The sequence below is a fragment of the Montipora foliosa genome, chromosome 6 (assembly GCF_036669935.1).
Source record: "Montipora foliosa isolate CH-2021 chromosome 6, ASM3666993v2, whole genome shotgun sequence".
Classification (NCBI taxonomy): domain Eukaryota; kingdom Metazoa; phylum Cnidaria; class Anthozoa; order Scleractinia; family Acroporidae; genus Montipora; species Montipora foliosa.
Genome location: NC_090874.1, coordinates 31,566,207 through 31,587,526, shown reverse-complemented (window position 1 = coordinate 31,587,526; position 21,320 = coordinate 31,566,207). Strand labels below are relative to the sequence as shown.

The window sequence follows — 21,320 nt, the reverse complement described above, 5'->3', positions numbered from 1 at the left end:
CGGACAGTCATGGTAGTACAAGCATTTTGTTATCCTGATGATTCTCTGCAACTCCTTGACGAACTTTTGGTGAGTGATTGTTTTCCAAGAGTAACATATTCAATATCTGGCTCGAAACAAAGTACTCAGAAAATTGCTAGTTTTCTTGAAAAAATCTCTCCTTTGACAAGCCTGATAATGCTGGACAACTCTCTGCAATTCCAGTGGACATACATTTAGTTCACTCGTACTCAACAAAAGCAGCACCCTCATCCGTCTTTGGCTGGCATTTTTTGTTGTAGTTAGAGCGAAAACACAATGTTCTCTCTTCAAACACTTAACCTCGACCAGTACAGGAAATCCAGTAAAGGAAGAGATCGAATCAATTACACTGGGTTGGCACATATGTACGAAGATATACCAATCCTACGTTCCCGGATTATGGATACGTATCGTGTGTTTCTTAAACTCCAGTCTTTGTTTTGTAGGTAGTTCATTCGTTTGTTAAGTTGTACCTGGACAGTGTCCTTGCAATCGAGACTTGCGGACTTCAAGATGAAGTTCTGGCAGAAATCGTGGATGACAGACTTCTACGACATCTGACACTTGAGCGGGAAGCTGGAAATATTTCCTATCCCACAGTGGGACAATTTTGGAATACAATGGATACTATTGGTAGGTGTTCACTTGTCGTAAATTTCCACTGGTGGAGTACAATGCTCAGTGTGATGTTGACAGGAGTTGTGATCTAGATGGAATGGTCTTCACTTATGAGCCATTGGGTTTTTTCCGTGTGTTACCGTTGATGGATACATATATCTTATTAGATGTTTTGGTGTGTAGTATCGCTGATTATTTTTACGAGTTGTGCTGTATTTTGACGAGCCCGCTAGGCCGAGTCAAAATACAAACAACGAGTACAAATACTCAGCGATACTACACACCAAACATCTAATAAGCTATTTATTATCCAACGTTATTTGGCTCACATTTTTAGCAAATGAATTGTAAACAACCGAGAACGTAGGACAGATTTGTGCATGGGGGGAACGTCAGCAACTAAACTGGTCAAACCGGTTCTCTACTGTGCAATAACCAAGTATACAAATAACTAACTGTACAATATCGTGGAAAATTTGTACTCGTTTCGTGCGTTTTTTGTACAATAACTATTACAGTTGGATAATAAATCTCTTTATTTGTTTTTCGGAGACGTAACATTCACCATCTCGGTTTATACGTTTGCGAGAATGCTAAGTTTGGACAATTTCATTCCTAGTTGTATAACAAGACCTTTGTCATTTGAGTCATCTGATGGCTTAGTCATACGCGTTTCCAACTGCTCATTAGTGGAATATCCGAGGTCGTAGATTCGACGTCTGTTGGAAAAATCAAACTTTTCTGAATTTCCCCTAGTCACCACTGATAAACTGAATACCTTAGTTTTCGTTAACCCTTAAGTAGTAAAAGGAGTAAAATCCATAAGTATCACTCTTACGAGGGAAAGCGTTGAAGGTCCTAATCCTTGTAAAGCAGATCAGTCACGTAATCGTATTTTCATTTTTTGTGATTAAGGGCGAATTGTTCCTCCATGTAATGAAATGTCAACGACAAAAGGGAATCATGGCCAATGTGAACCACTTAGTCATCAGGTTGGTGTAGTTAGCAAACAAGCCAATGAATGATACCAAACTCATTTTCCATCATACTGTAAAAAGAGATAAAAGAGAGAAAGTGCTTTTGACGCTTTATTTAAATATATGGATATATGGTTAGCGCTTTTTGCTTTTTATCACATGGTCGCCTTTGTGATACCTTCGCTCAAATTTTTTTTCCTAGTGTTTGGGTAAGGCAGTAGGAACAAACCTGTTCTGACAGGTCAAAACGATGTTTTTTTTTTCAATTTTAGGCTGTCCAAAGTGAATCAGTAAAAATCTCATCCTGGCAACTTAAGTGGCCGTAACTCTTTGGCCCTTGATATGTGCTTAGCCTCTCCCTTACTCCAACATAATATCATTAGTAATTTCAGTGAGTAAACTTTAGTAAGACAATTGCACTAGCGAATAATTAACACAACCTGGATAACAGTTCGAAGAATTTAAGACCATTGTTTTGTTGTATACATCAAGCTTGGTTTCTTCAGTGCTATGCTCTCGATGTTAAGTAAGCAGCGATGAGCAATAATTTTGTTGCTGGTTTCCGTGACTAACATTTGCTGTTGAATTTGCTTACAGATGGGCGTCCGAATAAGTAATGTGACGATCTTAAGGAACAAACTTGCATGGCTATGCGAATATGTCGTGGCACCTGTAAACAACCCTCCTTCGTTGCTAAGTGCAAGCAGCAACGAAAGTTTGTTGTCACTTTCACTATCGTACTGTGAATGCGGGCCAAGCTTGGATGGCGTCACTAACCATAAGCCAGGTAAATCACATAATAAAAGACAAATCTGGAAAGATTTAGCGCTTTGAGCACAGCAACTCATTTTCATCATGAATGTATGTGCTTCGTTACCATTCGTGACCCTGTACTCAAACCCATTTCATATCATTAAGTGGACCACATCCCTGCCCATTTTTTTCGGCTTCATTCATAACCGGGAAAAACAGAGAAATGAGTCTACTCCTCATTTGACGTCACAAACCGAAACAGTAGAAATCAGCATTTGAAAGCACTTAGTGACGTCAGATGTGAAATAGACCAAGCCATCACGTGGGACAAACAATTTCCAGGTTTGTTTTTTCGAATTTCTGGTAACTTCAACAGTGCTCAAATTTGAAAATTTGAAGTTTGGCTCAAGAGGATATTTTTCTAATATCTGAGCTTCGGGGCAGTTGAGTACAACGCTTGCGTTGCATCAAACATCAGGGACTATAAGGGCCTGGACAAACGGGAATTTTTGGCGTTTAAACAACATCAAACATTGTTTGGTGACCAAACATGCTGATGTTGAAGTGAGTGGCCAAACGGTTAAAACATGTTTGATCTAACTTGGATCAAACTCCACAAGCAAAGAACTATGAGTCACAAATACGTAAAACACGTGGATACAATCGGCTGAGCAAGCGTGGTACGCATCCACGCAAACATGTTTGATACGGCTAGCCAAATGAACAAAACTTCGCCTTCAAATTTTATCAAACAGCACCAAACAAGGTGGCCAAACGGTAAAATGGTTGGTCACCAAACAATGTTTGATGTTTGCCGTTTTGCCAGGCCCTAAGATCTACGACGGCGACGTCGACGAAAACGTCACTTCAAAATAGAACTTTGCATGATCGCAAGTCTTTGGCGATTATTCCATGTGGTTCATATGATACAATGTGGACGAAGTATCCTAAAAATAAAACAGTACGAGCGGTTTCAGAGTAAAAATAGAGAATGAAAGATTCGCATTTTTAAGTGCGCGTTCAGTTGTCGTTAAAACCTCAAATTTGGTGATTTCACGTCGTTGTTGTGAAAAGTACAACAAACATATGAGCTAAAATGCATGCTGCACGGACACTATTTTGAAAAGCCTCTGTTTATTTTGTTTGTCCGTTTTGTCTGCGAATTATGAGACAGAAGAAATAAAATTATAGACCGAATGCATAAATGGCTACCAAAATAATATTCTTTTGTTTATGTGCAAATTAGACTCACTAGCCAAAATACAAAAGAAATGTTGCTTGAGTGCGAGGTTAGTAAGTCTAATTAGCACATAAACAAAAGAATACATTGTTGGTCGCCATTTATGCATTCGGTCTATAGCGTTTACAAAAGATGATAATGACGGGAATCTAGAAACGTCAAAAGTGAACTATTACTCTAAACTAAAGGCGTTTTAGGTATCAGGTTTATTGACAAAATAATTTACGTTAAATGAAGGAATGTTCCTTGTACTTTCCAAGCAATTGTCGTCAAGGAGGCCTTGTCTTTTTAAGTGCGAAAATCACTCATACATTTCATATATAATTGGCACTACTCACGTCCTTTCACGGGACGATATAAACCTAACAAATTGTCCTCGTCTGTCGCAAGAGATGAGGTTTCATATCTTGTTACAATCTCGACCCCAGAGCTTTTCTCTTGACTGAGGGAGAGAAGAGCTCTGGGGAACCCTGAAGCAAAATGTCTTCTCGTTGGTTTTCGTGAAGAACAATCAAAAGTGTTTCTAATTGGTGCATTCATGTTAGCACGAGGAGTGAGCAGGCACCGTAGTTCACCCTGGAGTCAAAATAGATACGTTTCGTGTCTGAGGAAACGAAACAAAAACTCGCTTCTGGTCGCGCGCACAATTCTTTAATACATATTTCCCCGTTAACCTGTCGCGTAGTTGTCCGTGGTTTAGTGGTCATCGCGATTGCCTCTGAATGAGGCTTGGGCTGCCTTCAACGAGGCGAAAAAATCTTACGCGTCGCAGCCACATCGCGAACCCCCCTGCCCCCCCCGAAAGTATTTGTGTGGAGTGTGACTTCATTTAATTCGCATGATCCTTCGTGCTTTTCTCAGCTGAAGCAACCAGACGCGATGCTCCTCGATCCATGTTAGAAGAGCTTCTTAGTAGAGGGATGTTGACAGACGACTTAGACCATTTTTGTAGATTGGAGACAGCTCAATTCATGCTTGTGGCTTTCAAGGTAAGTGCTTGCTTTGTTTTTTTTTTCTTGTGTGTTGACCAGTCGTTTCAGCTGTCAACTGAAAAGACAGAGGGGACAGCTATTAGACCTCATCAAGCAATGGTGTGGAGTAAATCGTTCCTTTCACGCCATCTGAGAGTACGTAATTTGCACCCTCTGAGTAGGAGTGCTCTGAGTCGCCTAGATACCCAGCTTGTCTCGTGCAAACAAGAACAATTGTCCGCCTCGCGGTGTTGCAGAAAGCCTCACAGCTTTGCCAACACTATTCACCGCTACTTGGTGAATGATTTGTAATTTTATTGCTGTGTTTAGTTGCCGGGGATCGGCTTGCCTTTGTCTCCTAAGGTTTTCACAGCTGAGATGTTTTGATGATCGGAGAATCTTTATCTTGCTGCTGATTTCGTTTTGTGGTATTAACATCTCTTGCAAATGGACTCTTGGGGACAGTGAATGCATGACATAAGCTTCTTCAATGATGTGGACGCAAATGTAGTCTGTCGCTCATGGTAAAGATGTTCGTTGGCCATTTTGTGAAAAGCACCATGAGCTTGTTTAGATAGGATCATCTGGAAATCGAATGGTTTTTTTTTTTTTTTTCATTTTTAAAGAGGAAACAGTCATCATATTCCAGAGTTATTGTGTACTTTTCTTGTTTCAGATAAGCAAGTCGTTCAATCAAGTTTTGAGTTCTTTACTAAACCTGAATCTTCCAAGATACACTATCAGAAAACGTCTAAAACCGGCCATGGATTTTTTGACTTGCGAGTGTCGTAGGTTTAACAGTGTACTGTATCCAGATTGCTTCAACAAACTTCTCACGGAAATCTGGGTTTCAGTGGCGAAGGTAAGTACAGATAAATGCATGGCATGGTACGTGATGTATCCCGAGTCAACATAACACAAAAAGATATGCCTGTCTTATGGATGGCATGGCAGCAAGCACATGTTTATGTCGGGGTTTTTCCATGCTTAGTAGCTCGCAGTGTGTGTAGATACAACATTCCTATTTTCAAGGAATGATGAACAACCTAGGGGACGAAAGAACACGCTGGGTTAAACTGGCACAAACTAGAAGAGGGAATAATAAAGGAAATCTTGGCAATAACATCTTTCAGATAACTAGGGAGATTCCATTGTCGCATCGGTCCCTCCTTAGAAAGTTCAGTATTCCTCATAGCAGTGCACATGTTTTGGTTCAAACTTTTAAAAACCAGTTCGATTTTGATTTTCCTTTGCCTCAAATTACGATGATGTAATTAGACAAAGAAAAATGAAAATTGAACAGGTTTGAAAAACTTAAACCAAGAAAAAATTTGAACCACAGCTGACATAGACGCTTGGAATGGATCTTGAAACGGAGTCCTGGTTTGCTCAGCCCTTCTTATTGGAACAGTACCTTTCTTTATGTGACCATAGAAACACTTCGCAACAGGCGAGCATCCTCTCGCACAAGTTTAACGCTATCTCGCTTTCTTCGACACTGTAAGGGGTCTTAGATCAAACCGTTTGATAACTTGTTGGCATGACGTCTTTGCAGCAACAGCACTTTATCTATTTGGTGAATGCCAAGTGCCCTATGTTTTATGTTGTGCTTCGTGTTCTAATTGGTATCATATGAGATGTGCTGCTGTGAAACCCGCAGAATTCGGTCAACTCGCCAGCAAACGGTGGACTTGCTCTATGTGTTGTTCGAGAGAGTTAATGGATGAACTACCTTTCGATGATGTATATGACAGGTTTGAAGCGGCCATTGACTTAGAACAGGACGAGCAAGAAATAACGACCTGTGGCGATGGCCTATCTGATTTTGTGAAATAGTTGGAATGTGGGACTTCCAATAGAGGCGTCATATTAGCGCACTTGAATGCGTGTGGTCTAAGAAAGAAGATCGAGGAACTTAGATGCCTCCAACAACTGTGTAAATTTGAATTTCTTGCAATCACCGAGACACATCTTGACAAAAAAGTGCACGATTCGGAAATATAAATTCCCGGAATGAAGTTCGTAAGATTAGGTAGGAAAGGTCGAAAAGGAGAAGGATGCTTATTGTATTACGGGGAGCATTTGCACGCTACTCATCGTAAAGATCTTCTCACACAAAATATCGAAGCAGAGTGGCTTTAAGTCAAATTTCCAAGTTCTTCGGTGTTGTTTTCAGTAATCTACATATCGTCAGACGCCAGTGAATTCTTCGATATTATTAGTGCCACCTTAGAAAAAGCTTGGCTAAAAACGTCTGCTTTGCGAAGAGCTAAAGCATCCTACTTTACCAATATGTTTGAAGAAGTAAAGAAATCTAGTGCTTACTGGATAACAAAGCTACAAATCGCTCAGCACGTAACAGAACAATAGGCCCCCTTAAGAGAGCAGATGGCAGTTATGCTTTAATGGAAGAAAGAGAAAAGATACTTTTCGGGGATCGGTGAGAACTTAATTAAGTCACTACCAATGCCACGGCAGCTCGCCTCAGTAAATGGCAACACGACAAAGTAGCGTCACCTCTATATTACCACCTAAAAGCCCTATTTCAATTACAAACCGTTCTGTTGAAGAAAAGATAAATAAATTCAAGAGTAATAAGTCCGTTGGACCGGATGACATCTCGCCTAACTTCTCAAATTGGCAGGAAAGCACCAGCATTGGTCAACCTTTATAAATTACAGCATTGAACGAAGAACTGTCTTTTCCTCGTGGAAGACTGCTCTATTAACTCCGCTTTTCAAAAAGGATGATGAAACAGACTTTGGAAATTATCGACCTGTGTCCCTTTTAAGCGTACCAAGTGAGATCCTGGAAGCAGAAATAAAAGATTGACTGGTGCAGCACGCTTTTGTCGACAATCAGTTTATCGCAGAGAAGCAATGGGCTTACTGACGCGGCTAATCGACTGCGCTCTTCATTGTCACATGTGACAAAAATATGGAGGAAAGCATTTGACTCCGGTAATGTTGTCGCAGTAGCTTCTGTGGACTTCAGAATAGCGTTTGACAGCGTATCACACGAAATCTAAGGGAAAAAGCTAAAATATAATTTTGGTATTACGGGTGTGTTGCTTGATTGGATTAGGGAACTTCTTGAGCGGTAGAATGCAGTTCACTGTGCTTAATGGAGTCAAATCTGACATGTTACCAGTTACAACTGGAATACCACAGGGATCTGTTTTAGACCCTATTTTGTTTGTTTGATAACCATGGGATCTCTGTTTATGTACGCGGACGATACGTCTGCATCGGAGACTCTGCAGACGCAGCGATTGCTTCTTTAAACAGAGAGCTACATGAGGTCTACAGGTGGCTAAGAGTGAATTTATGTTAATTAGTACACAAGCCATTATAAGACCACTACCTCCAGTAATTTTGGGTAAATCGGTATTGAGCTATGTCACGAAATCTCGTCTTTTTGGAATGATCGTGGACGTCATATGCTAGAACTAAAGAAAAACTTTGCAAACAAAAGAGACTTATTAAAGCGCTCAAGGTTTTTGCCCAAAAATGTCCTTTTAAAGTTCTATTTTAGTGTTATATTACCTTAAAGCAAAGAAAAGGAACTTTATTTAAGTGTCCAGTCGTTCTAGCGCAGGAGCGCTAACTGGGGACACTGTCAACTGAAATTAACAATTGACGCCAATCAAGTCAAATGTTTGTTTTTGAGGAGAGGGGAAGCCGGAGTACCCGCAGAAAACGTCTCGGTGCAGAGTAGAGAACCAACAACTCAACCCACGACGCCGAGTCCCGGAATCGAACCAGGGCCACATTGGTGGGAGGCGAGTGCTCTCACCACTGCGCCATCCCTGCACCCCAAACTTACAACTTATCAAGTATGGTATTATTTCATGGGGTTCGTGTACAAATTCAGATCTTCTGTACTCAATTGAGAAACTTCACTGTAGAGCAGCAAAAATTGTTTACAGCTTATCCAAAGATACGGCATCTAGTGAAGCTCTCAACATTGCAGGATGGGATAAGATCAGTTTAGATTACAAATTTCAAATATTTAAACTATTTTATAGAGCAAGTAAAGTCTCACTACCTGAGTGTCTAATTAATAGCTTATTCATAAGACGGGATTTTAGCTATTCACTAAGAGATCAAGAAGCAATCACGACACCTAGATTCAATGCTAGGTTGGTAAAAGACTCGCTTGTATATCGAGGTTCAGTGGTATGGAACTTTGTTAACCATCATGTCAAAAATGTAGGTATTATTGACCTCAAGAAACTTCGTAGACTACTCAGGAGAAATGACCACTTCATGAGCTTTACTTTCACTGGTTTATCGGGTTCAACGGTTAGAAACAGATTAACTGTTCTATTCTATCCTATGTTTCTGAGAAAGTTCGTTAGTTCCTTGTGGGGCGTTGGCATAGTTCCCCAGTTTCAAGTAAAGCAAGAAGTTCTTGGAGAGTAACAGCGGAGCTCCGCGCGCGCCGAGCACCATAGTTAAGAATATATCGTAACCCATCGATGCGAGAAAATTAAAGACCCACATTCGCCCAAAAGTCATTGCGCACCGTGACTGAATTTCGTGCAACACGAAATTACCTAAATAACTGACATGTTGTTACCCGCGTGATTCGCCTGAGTGCCTTTAGCCATTCACATCACGTATTTGGACAAGTCGTCATTTGAAAAACAAAAACAAACGACCGCAATGACTTTTGGGCGAAGGTGGGCCTTTAACAAATTGATGTCAGTTTTTCATGCGTCTGTCCTGTTATTGACAACGAATTTCGTTATAACATTGTCAAAGTAGTCTGCGGATCCGCAGTTCCTATTCTATTTAAATGGAGACCACTACGATTGAGATGATTATCAGCAACAATGTTGGAGTGGGTAATGATCTTCCATTGGTTTTGGCAGCAAAAATCCCTTAAGGTTGAATTAACGTCCTCCACTTGAATTGCAAACTACCCGTTATCAGATCGGGCTGTTAGACTCGACAGAACCACATCTGTGTCTGTTGCATCTCTCTTAATCGAACTCGCAAGGTTAATAATTTCGTCAGAACAGGCAGATGGACTCTCACTATCACGAAGGCTGTTTGTGCCAACATGAATAATGATAGGCTTGATGTCTCTATTGGTGCAGCCTGCAAAGGTAGCAACTTTAACTTTGTTGTTATCTTTGGACATCTTATGGGCATTTAGATGCTTGAGAATGGAATCACCAGCGATTACGGTGGTACGTGAGGGATTGTTTTCCTGTCTGTGTTCGGAGTTAATGCCATTCTGTTCTATATCCCACGGTGTTATGGCGAGGTATAGAGGCACTTCCCTTTGAATTTTTCTTTCCAGTTCGGTTAAATTTTGACTTTTTGTCTTGACGATTTACTTCAGTCGTTGAGTGACCACGATTTGTTGGATACGTTATTTCATTGCTGGCATCCTCATCATCGCTGATAGGCTCAAATCTGTTGCGAGTTACAAAGGTCTTAACGTTGAACATTTTTGGATCGTTGTGTGCATCTCTCCCCGCTTTCGTGTGTCGCGAATGATGTACTTGATGCCAGCAACCTTCTTGCTAATGAGAATCATCTCCACTTCTATCTTGAGCAACAAGCCTTAGCGCAAGTCTAAGTAAATCCTTTCCATGCTCCAAGGACCTACAGCGACTTTCAATCAATAAACATATCTCCTCTAGTTCTTCGATTTCACGATCCTTCTTTGTTATCAATTTATCACACCTCTCTCTGTACATGTGAAGCTCAGCGTTGGCAGTAAGATCATCTTGGCTTTGACGATTTAATCGCGAAAGTAAACCGGTGTTAATGTCTACCTTTCTCTGCAAAATAAGCAAATCAAGTTTTAAACCCTCTATATCCGCAATTGTTATGGGATCTAAACGCTCTTCACTGGAATTCACTAGTTCCTCTTCAGTACCCTTTGGGTGTTGATTTGCATAACTGCTTTCTGCTCAAATCAACGACGAATTTTCTTGCTCTGTCGTTGTAGAAAAAGGAAAGAGTTAAGATACTTCGCTGGATATTTGGCGTTTTTGGATCCTACGTAAGAGAGGATAAGAAGGGATAATATAAAAGTACTCCGGTCAATGAGGGGTTTGGTCGTCGACTACCATTAATTAACAGATCATCATTAATGTAGAAGTGAGATTCTTTCTCAATTTGACTGTAGCGCTGTACGACTGGCGAAAGTCACTTGCTGGCAAAGGCAGCAGGTAGGATGAGTGTTTTTCGGTAAGAGTCGCTATAGATGACAACACATGCTGCATCCTAGATTGAGATGAGAGGGCAAGTAAAATGTCACTAGAAACAAGGTTGCACACGTTTAGACCTCGGCTTCCTCATTGCCCCATGACCAGATAGTGTCCTTTGTGTAAGGGGACGTATGGGGTCAGTCATGGTGGCTGAGATAGGAACAAAACGACCCTCTGTGTTGTTCAGCCGCTTCTTTGTCAGTGCTAGGTGGTTTCATTTTCTGAATTCCTTGAACACAATCCTTGCCAGGGGTGACGCCAAAATTAGAGCATGAATCTGTGCTGTGAGTTGTGCTGGTTATCTGAGCTGTAGTTGGAAATCCTTCAGTCCTCTAATGTCGCTGCTAAGCACTGTGGGAACTTCTCGAAGAGGCGCTGGTGTTCTCCGCGTGGGTTTCCCACTGCGGTAGTGGCAGCAACATGCAAAATTCCAAGTCAAGTAGAGTTGACACGACTCAGCTGACAACAAGTCTTTTTTTCTCTCGTATCAGCAGCATATGGAGGGAAGTAGACGATCAGTGTGCAATTAACTTATCCTGGTTGGCGACGTCGAGTGAACATTTATCAAACTCACAGTTTTCGCCGAGGCGAAGTAGCTGTGTAATGATTTATTAGAAGCTTCGGCAAGCCTGGTTATACATATGCAGTTCTAACGGCAAATTATTTAGCGCGGAGAAGTATGAATCCCGGAGTTAGGACCGTTTGAATCAGTAGCGCGCATGTAGGGCACATTGATGTCAATTACCTAACAAGGTTTGACGCAGCAAGCATAGATGTTTAGAGTACTCTGCTTTCCTTCTACTTGGTTCTAATGCGAGACTACATTTACGCTTAAAGTTATGAATCGAAAGGGAGAAGTGATCCTTGCACTTATCAGGACAATTTACGCAATTGTCTCTTCTATACAACTCAGCAATTAGCCAATATCAACAATACCATAATACTCTTTTTGTCCCTCAAAAATTTTGCATAAGCATTGTTTCTCGTTTCTCTTGGGACCATTGTAAGTCCCAATATAAAATAAAAACAATGCTTATGCAAAATTTGGAGGGACAAACAAAGAGTATTATGGTATTTTTGATATTGGCTAATTCAGGTGGCTTCAACGGGATTTGAACTCTTAACTTCTGGGATATGGGTGCACTGCTGACTTCCCAACTGAGATATGAAGCCACTCAGTTGGGAGCAGGTCATTATATTCATTTATTTTATTTGAAGTTTGAATCCAAAGCAAGGAGTAGCTCGGGTCGGACAGTCTGATCAAATCAGACTTTGATTTGATTTGCGTTAATTTGTGGATTTCAGTGTACAGTTTTCCCAATTAGTGCTCCAGCGCTAGAAGACTGACACTTGAGTAAAGTTCCTTTCCTTTCACTTTTGTCCGAAATTTCAAGAATATTTAACAATTATTCTACGAGGGCGCGCTGGGTATAAAGTGATGGATCACCAACGAGGCGCGTACGTTAGTTATAATCGTTTTATATCCAGCAAGCCCGAGGAGAATAATTGTTTTGTTAAAAACTCCACGATCAACAACTCTTCCGTGTATTGTCGACTAAAGCATCGATTTCTGCCTCGGTCAATTCCGGTCCAAAACGGTTTTTGTCGGCCATTTTTTCTCAGAGCTGCAAGAATGTTTTCATCTCGCTTTATTGCTGACGCGTTCCTTGACCATATTAGTTACATAGGGTATATGAACTGATAGCCTGAGTCCGGCGAGCCAATGAAAATGATGGAAATATGATATCCGTAGTTCAGTTTAAACAATTTAATTTATTTTAGAGCGAAATAAGGGAAGATTCCTGATGAACCTTTTGATAGCACAAATACTTGGCATTTGCAGAAGCGATGATTAATGGAAAACATTTTGCTCATTGCTGGTATTTTTCCTTGCCCCTGCGGGGCTCGGATAAATACTACGCAACTCCCAAAATATCCGCGCCTATTATATGTTAAACCATCGAATAAGATGTATATACGTTGGGGAACATACTTTAAACATTTTACTAAAGTTTTCTCCGAATTTTTAGACGTTCAAGGAAGAGTGTAGCTGTTTGGTGAGAAAAGGGTCTTTGGCATCGGAGCATAGCAAAGTCCTCTTACAAGCTGTAGCGGTAACAAATCTTTTTAGCCATAAGTGATGAATTTTCGTATTTTAGCTCTCGGATTCCAGATCCCCCAGCCCCCGGATCCCGAGCCATGGATTCCGCATTCCAAAGCCTCACATTTGCTGGATTCCGGATTCCTTTACATCGGGGGACAAAGATTTTAGCTTTGGTTTAAATTATTATACGGTCGTCTTTTTGGGTTTAAAATGTATTAGTACTGAGTTAAAATTCACTTCGTTGACACGTTTTACTTTTGTAATTTATGTAGTAACCATTTATCATTTCATTTTACATTGCGTAGTATCTGATGGAGTTTTTTCACGCGGAAGGGATTGGCTTAGGATGTGATAAAATGGCTGCTGCCTTGGTAGGTTGCATTGGTATTAACTGGATGAGTTCTTTGAAAAAGAGCGACAGCGCCATAATGTAAAGGAGTTCGAAAATTTGGTTTTATCAAACGGGTTGAGAAAGGTCCTTATTCGTATTGTCATGGTTGCACTGAAATCGAGCATGAAGGAGAGGCTAAAGCGGGGAAATCTTTTCCAGATGCAAACTATTTCCCCCGGCGCATGCGACTTGATCGCTTGTTCGTTCCAGTCCAACCGTGAGAACACGAATAAGAAAGATTTGCGAGCTGACGTTGAGAGTGTCAGCCTTTCTTGATAGTGAATTCTGCTGGGTGTTGCCAGTGATCGCTTTTAAATCGTTCGGGTTGTGCTGGATGTTGATGTAAAATCATTTTGCTGCATAAGATTCCAATGCATGGATATAACTGTGGGAACCAAAATTAGTAAGGTTTCGAAAGGGCATTTTCTTTTTTCACTCTGATTATGAAACATGATATCGCATGGACTTCTGCTATACAGAGCATCAAAAGTCATTCAGATGTTTGTCATTGCAGCTACATGGCACAGATTAAGGGGAAACGCTACGAAAATTAAGGAGAAAATAGATGAGATAGATGAAAGAGGTACTCACAGGCTTTCATTTATACCTTTAAGGGATCCACAGTGAAGGATACACAACTATACACTAGTCCAACAAAAAACCTGATTACCATGTACAACTCCCTGAACAAACAGGTGAGAAAGTTTTCTCCAATAAAGAATTGCGGTGCAACTTCAGTCTTTTTGAAGCGTCGGAGATATTTTACGATGACGTAAGCAAGCCTGAATCTTAAAGAAGAAGGCGTCTCAAAGCATGAAATTTGTATTTTTATTTTCTCCCCTCTCAAAAACATGTTAAAAGTTCGTCTTTCAGAAAAAAGGGTCGTAGCCCAACCTAAATATTTGGATACAGGTTTCGTTTGATAAAGCTACAGGCCACGAATAGTTTCGGCTGCACTGTGAATCGTTTTGTAATGTAGAGATTGTAGGGAGCAGTTATTGTACGAAGATGTTTGTGTCTACGATTGTTGTTCGCAATTGTGGTGTCAAGCTTCGTTTACCGAATTTCACGGCTGGTGAAAAGCAATTTAATCCGTTTCAGTTTTAAATGTTAGCTTTTTGTTTTTAATTCCAGGTTTCTAAAATACAGTCACATAATCGAACAGATGAGCGTTCCTCGTCGATCAGCAGCAGTTCACATCATGCTAGTGCTAATGCTCCCGCAGACTTCATTTTCCAGGCTTTGCGCGAAGACTTGCACAGCATTCGCAAGTGTTTCACCGGAGCTCAGCTTGTCGAGTGGGTGGAAAATTATGTGCGTAAAAATGATCTGAAGGACTTTGGAGTATGTGTTGGGACTACAGATACTGAAACGGGGATTGAATTAGGTGAGCTGTCCTGTGGAGTCAGTCGCTGCTGACAGTCAACTGATTACCGCTTTCAGGAGGGCGTAACCAGTAGCGGCCATATCTGATTTAGCGAGTCAAAAACACATGAGTAGACAAAGTAATGTGTTAAGTTTTTTTTCTTTCCATGGCCTCCTGACGTCACAAAATATTGGGCTTATCGGGAAAATGCAATCTTGCTGTAGTTGTATTACTGTTTTGTTTTGTGGTAGTGCATTTACAGTGCACTACACACTATGTCACCGGGTTGTAGAGTGTAAGTCCGTGGTGACAATAGGCCCGCAGTGCGTGCATAACTCACGAACATAAACATGTCTCTTGGAAGCGTGCTTCAGTTTCAACAAAATGAGCCCCAAAATCGGCAAGAATTCGTGACGCTGATGAAAAACAAAGCAGCTGCTATTTCCAAAAACCATGGAATTACCTGATGATAAATAACCGCGTCTAGGAGAGTAAAGTTTGACTTTGCAGAAACAATGGTCAACCTCAAGAGTTGGGTGATTGTGATCTTTGTGTTGAATTCGCACATTTCTTGTCAATCTTTAAAACACTTGAAAGAAAAAAAAGCAAACTAACAAAAAAAAAACCCGGTGTCTTGGCATTATTTTGACACAGAAGTATCCTTTGTTTAGCGAGTAACTTGATCACGGCGCCCGCTGAATTCGATCTGATGCCGTCGATTTTGCGATTTACTTGTGCAGCCAAAACTACCATAGAAAAATTGAACGTAGCAAAAATCTCCCAAAATATTTTTCGCTGATGGTAACCTTTCATATTTCTCTGTTAAAAATTTAAGTTGTTTTCATATCGTAAATTTTGTTGCTGATGGCAAAATATTTTATTCTCGATCGATCCTTGAAAACGTCCCTCTGCTCTTCCCAAAATCAGTGTATCAATATTTATTTACTCTTGCATCAATATTTTTTTGCATGAAACAGGCTAACAAAATCTGTACTTTTCTTAGTTCGCATTTTTGAGCGTTAAAATAGAATTTTTGGTCCTATGTTTCTGACGAGTCGTATATTTTGAGGTCACCCATCCAAATACTAATCCCACCCGACAGGGATAAACTTCAATGAACATTTGTATTAAAAAGCTGTCAGAAGCTCAGAGTGCACGGTTAACCTTGTGGTGAAAAGCAAGTTTTAAGGGAACTTGGAAATGATCAACATGTCAGCCTCGAAGCCAATGCTTCTCGACTTCCTTTTATTTTCTTCAATCTTTGTGGGTTTAGTATTTTACTACTAACCACATGTCTTGTCAGGGGGCTATTTACCTAACACATCTACCATGGAACTATAATGATATACGGCACAAAAACAATATCGTGAACTATTAGAGCTACATATTACGCAAAGACAAAACGCAGCTCAGTTATACAATAATACAGCGCTGTGTTACTGCACTACCACACGTACGCAATGCGTACCTATTTTTTTGCCAGTGCTCTCCAGAAAATCATCCAAAGCCATAGAGTCATTGATATCTTCCACCTGAGAGAAAACAGATAATTCGAAAAGTGATGAAATTGACTCTAGAAGAAATTTTTTGCCCACACTTCGGCGTGTTTATAAATTTTCTTCATTTCACGTACTCGAATAGCTTATACCCAGTTCATGGTGGTAAATAAGCATAGAATCAACCACTCACCTTGATTTCATCAAGACATTTTTCGTCACAGTAAAACTTTGATCAGTGACTCTTACTCCGAAGTCTGTAAGTTCATCATGCACTTTATCCTGATTACCCAGCATGCAACGTTTTGCCGAAAAGGTCTATTGCAGATCGCCGTTGTAAATGTGGCGTCCCGTTCTGTAGTGTCTTTTACAAACCCAGAGTTGAAGATTGTGTAGTTTCTGTTGACGTCCTACTGTTCATTTACGGATTGTTTTTGCAATGTGGAAATTATTTCCCTAGAAAAGGCAAGTGTTTTATTGAATACCCTGAAGCCTACAGATTACCATGAAAGGAGGTTCAGTCAGAGACAAATGCAAGACAAAGTGTAATTTATTTTCTGTTGCGTTTAAGGTCAGTATATGTTAGACCATGGACTGATTATCTGCCTCGCGCCACCACCGCTCTTAAGGCAACAAGCACCAAAGGAGACAAGGAACCGAGATGAAACAGTTTTCATTGGCAACGCTAAAGGAGAGAAAGGGAAGGTGTACATCAATAGCATAACACCGCCAGACATTAGGATCGATGATATTTCAGTTATGACCCATGGCAGTCAAAGTATGTATTTGGTTATGTCTTCTCTCTTGCAAGGTTTTTATATTTTCTTATTCGAAGGAGTGAGAGAGAATTTTTCAGATTCGTAAATTCCAGGAAAAAGTATCTATTGGTTCACTAAAGAAAAATTATCAAGCAACGATTTTCAGCTACTGCACGGCCTACAACGACAATCATATTCAGTGCTATAAAAACTCCGAAACGAACCGTTGAACTTCAACGGTCCATGCAAAGAACCTTTAACTTTTTCGGTTGATTTAAAGCGCCGACTTTCACATCAATTTTTCATTGGAAAACATTTCCTTGGATGATTTTTTTTTTGTTTCCTGTGTGTATGGGAGGGTGGGGTGGGTGGACATTGTGTAATATTAGTGCAAAACACCCATAATATCGGTAGGTGTGGAAGAGTGATAGAGTGTAATTCCTTGGTGACAATAGGCCCGTACTGCATATTTCCTGTCAAAATGTAGACTCACTGTACAAAGCAAAATCTTACCCAAGATTTTGTTGCTTAGGGAAAGTGTTTTTGAAGCGCTGAAAAAAATCCCTCTATGTCTAGAGGAAATGGTGCATTGGTCTTGCAAATTGAATGTTTCACATGTTTTGTGAGAAAATAATTGCATCAAGATTTATTTGAGTCTAGTAACTCGTTAATATGAGAATTTCCATAAAATGCTGATGTTTGGAAGAAAACATACATGGGTAACCAACAGTTTAGACATGGCCTGGATAGACTTACTTGCTGTGGCTTTATTAAACGCACAATCATAGTGCCGTGTGTACTAATCGATAACTAGTTTAAGTGTTGTTACTAAGGCAATGAGGATATATGTTTTGTTTAACCCATTGACTCCCAGGGGTTCCCCATTGACGAGTAAAATCGTCTGGCGTTAGACAGTAAAATACTAAGTCTGACCGGTTTCGGCCGGTTTCGGCCGGTTTGGATGTCGATGGGTTATAAAAAAGAACTTTTAATGATTCAATCATCAACTGAAACTTGTTTGACATCTTTCCAACTGCTGCGCCGCGACCAACTCTTTCGGTTGTCTCGTGTTCTTAAAACTTCTCGCGTGCATCTGTAACCTGGTATTTATAGAGGAGTAGCTGTGACTTGACGTCTGCGCTTCTTTTAACTCAATTTTCTTGCGTCTGGGGTTAAAAGTGAATAGAAACCTGTTGTCACCATCTACCTAAACAATCCCACTGAGCCACACTTGTTGTAACATGCTATAATTTTTCGAGTGGGGAATTTTGTCGATCACACTTGTAGCGAAATGGTCAGGTTACCTTATCAGATATTTAGGAGAGTGCACTTTAATATGCAAGCAATATCATATGATTCATTTATTTTTCCTCCCATTTTTCCATTTTAGCAAACTTACATATCAATATTTTCATTACATTTTTAGGTTCGTCCTCACGTTCAACTTCTCGTTGTTCAACCGAAGGTGACTTAGATAGCCAACACGACGCTGACGATGAATATGAAGATGACGATGACTTCTTGGGCAGCCGTAGTGATATGTGGGCTCGCTCAAACAGTGTCCTTGCTGTGCGCAACGCAACGTTTTTCAATGACCAGAACGCCTTTTACAAGTTTATTGGCGAGGAAGACAGCTCGAGAACTGAGATTAAGATCCGTCTGGGGATCAGGGATTTGCTTGGTGAATTAAATAAGATTCTGTGTGTCTTGTACACAAGAAAGGGTTCGGATCGAAGTGCTCGTATCTTTGTGGAGAGGGTGCCAAGGGAACAATTAAATGAGGCTATTGACGGAGCAGGGGAGGCCATGTGTTATGGTGTGTTCAGGATCTGTGAAACATCGTAAAAAGTCAAAGAATCGCATGCAATGTGCCGGGTCTGCAAGTGCCCAAAAAGCACGTCATTTATTTCGTAATCTTGAAATGTATTGTATATTTTCCCTCTGGAAAATCATTTTTTGAATTTTCCTTAGTTCAGTACTAGGGCGTGATATTTGATAGCAAAACCTCTTTAACCTTGGTATCTTTCAACCATGAATTTTACAATCAATCGTAGATTTAATATATACCATCAGCACATAAAAGTTAAGTATTTTACTTAGGAAAGTTTTTGTTTTTTCTTAAACCAGAACGCTAGCCATAGACGTTCATTACATGTCGTAAATGTGTTTTGAACTCGGTGTGCCACTGTTGCATCTCCCAACCCCTCCCCTCTTGGGTGGGAGATAAATTGAAAGTGCCTGGAAACGAGGATGGCAAACGGGTTGCATCGTCAAGGTTTAAAGTGGTACAGTACTATGACCAAAAAAATCAATTCTTCTTTTTCTTTGGATTTTAAAGACACCTGTTTATACACCTTTTTCCAAGATGGCCGCCATTCAAATAAGATTGTTGTTATTCAAATTAGCCCTTGATGCCTCGTTGTTAAGCTTAAAATTCAAAAGAATATTTTGCCTTGAACGAGGCTTCAAGGTTTAATTTGAATAAAAACAAAAGAAAATCTAAATGGCTGCCATTCATTTTGGAAAAAGGTGTACTTGGAATTCTCATAATAAATGGTCCGCCATTACTAGCTTTAAAATGTTGAGAGAGGTAGATCGAGGTGAAAATGACGTCAAATACTCAGTAGTATAAGAATGCAATGCAGCACGGGAGTTTTGGACTTTTAAGACTTAAAACTTGCGTTTTGCGTATGTAATATGGTGCGTTTACATGCTGAAAGTTTAAACGTGAGTAATGGCGGACCGCGAATTCCAAAACTCAAAGTAAACAGCCTTGGAGTAAACATCAAAGCTCAAAATTTTGCCAGTCAGGTGTTAAGCAAACACACTTTCAAAATCTGAGGAAGAAAATAAAGGAAGCGGTTTTTTTTTCATCATAGTACCACTTTAATAATCCGCACAGTTTTGTGTCAGAGTTAAAGGCCCGCCTTCAACTGAGATTCATCCATAACAAAAATAAACGGTCGAAAAGCCTTTTAAGGTAGGCTTTTAACATTTCTAAACGTGTTTCTGAAATACCTGTAATTTACCTCCATTGCGACAGGTCCGAGACACAGGAATCACGGAGACAGGAAACCGGAGGGCTGTTTTAATTTAACAATTCTTGTTATAAGCACGCGTTGGATGTGACATGGTAAATTACGAACGAGTTGCGCAGTGCGGTGTTGGCTGTAAACAGCCTCATACCAAGAAATCGCGTATGGAATAACTGTTTTATTAAATTCTAATAAATTCGAAACGTTTGGATACTTGAAATTTTCGCTATCAGTCACACAATTTTGAACTCGACATTACTTGATCGCTAAACACAGTTTCATTTCAAAAGCTGAAACCCTCTCGAGTACTCCTGATAAGCACTTTGTGACGCTACAATCCACTCATTTCGAAAAGTTGGTCTTTTAGCATGTTTTCAAGACAAGAAAAAGCAAGATAATTATTTTTTGCTTTGAAAACGTTTTTGACGATAAGGAAGGATTTATCGCAACCGAAATTAACCCGAAAACTTAGCAGTAAAAAGTCAATAACACGATCCTTTCTACAACCAATCTTACATTTCCTTTACTTTTTATTACTTTGATACATATCCAGGGGGACGTAAACAGTGATGAATAATTCTGTAAACTAATAGCACGGCAGGTTATTTCATACAAAAACAATACAAACAAGTTACAATGAATTTGAAAGATATTAGCATATCATCCACTTTCCTTTGTCTTTGTCCTCTAAACATCTCGATCAAGCTGAATTTTAATATTTCAAAAGTGGCCTATTGAAAAAGCGAAATTATATACAAGTACAACTACGTTGTGAAAAAAGTCTACCCATGATAATAGAGCAGCACAGTGTAGGTTTCAGGTGATAGATTATAACTGTAATTCAATACTAAGACGAGCGTACATATGCTATAAACGCACTGATTGATAAGTTGGTATCTTTGATTTAATGATAGGCACACTTTCCTGCAAAACAGATAAAAAAAAAATTTGTAAGTTACAAAATACTGTTCAACAGCATCCCCACTGCACAAATGAAAAAATATTTATTTGCTAATTGGACTCTTGACGAAGGTACTAGTATTTCAATTTGTGACCAGAAAAAGGCACATCAGTAGCAGATTGATACCCTCTGCACCTCTTCCATGTTTTCCGGTAGATTCAGCATCCAGTTTATTCACATACGGGGCAAAATTACTGAATGCTGATGGGCTGAGACAGAGGTATTTAAGAGGGCATGATTACTTATCCTGATGGGTTATCAATTGAATCTTCTTCCAGATTCACTTGTGTCCAGAAATGCATGCAGCTCCAAAAAGTACAAATTTCACCAAAAAATCCTTCCTTGAACCATTTTAACAAAAACAACGAAAATTGTGAAAAGTAGATGCCCATGGCAAAGA

At 40.0% G+C, this 21,320-nt stretch overlaps 2 protein-coding genes across 2 annotated transcripts in view; one reads left to right on the top strand and one right to left on the bottom strand.

Annotated features, from left to right (window-relative positions):
* The window catches only part of LOC138007133 (uncharacterized), a 57,126-nt gene extending 38,098 nt beyond the window's left edge, over positions 1-19,028 (top strand). Inside the window, exons 16-26 of the mRNA XM_068853880.1 lie at positions 468-654; positions 1,555-1,631; positions 2,214-2,403; positions 4,471-4,598; positions 5,257-5,442; positions 12,840-12,923; positions 13,219-13,284; positions 13,919-13,999; positions 14,439-14,691; positions 16,738-16,944; positions 18,351-19,028. Coding sequence (XP_068709981.1) covers positions 468-654; positions 1,555-1,631; positions 2,214-2,403; positions 4,471-4,598; positions 5,257-5,442; positions 12,840-12,923; positions 13,219-13,284; positions 13,919-13,999; positions 14,439-14,691; positions 16,738-16,944; positions 18,351-18,769 — 1,878 coding nt within the window. The 3' untranslated portion in view covers positions 18,770-19,028. The remainder of the gene's footprint in view (positions 1-467; positions 655-1,554; positions 1,632-2,213; positions 2,404-4,470; positions 4,599-5,256; positions 5,443-12,839; positions 12,924-13,218; positions 13,285-13,918; positions 14,000-14,438; positions 14,692-16,737; positions 16,945-18,350) is intronic.
* Positions 19,029-20,693: 1,665 nt separating this feature from the next.
* The window catches only part of LOC138007134 (PACRG-like protein), a 25,880-nt gene continuing 25,253 nt past the window's right edge, over positions 20,694-21,320 (bottom strand). The window contains exon 7 of the mRNA XM_068853882.1: positions 20,694-20,883. Within this exon, the coding sequence (XP_068709983.1) occupies positions 20,827-20,883 (57 nt within the window). The 3' untranslated portion in view covers positions 20,694-20,826. The remainder of the gene's footprint in view (positions 20,884-21,320) is intronic.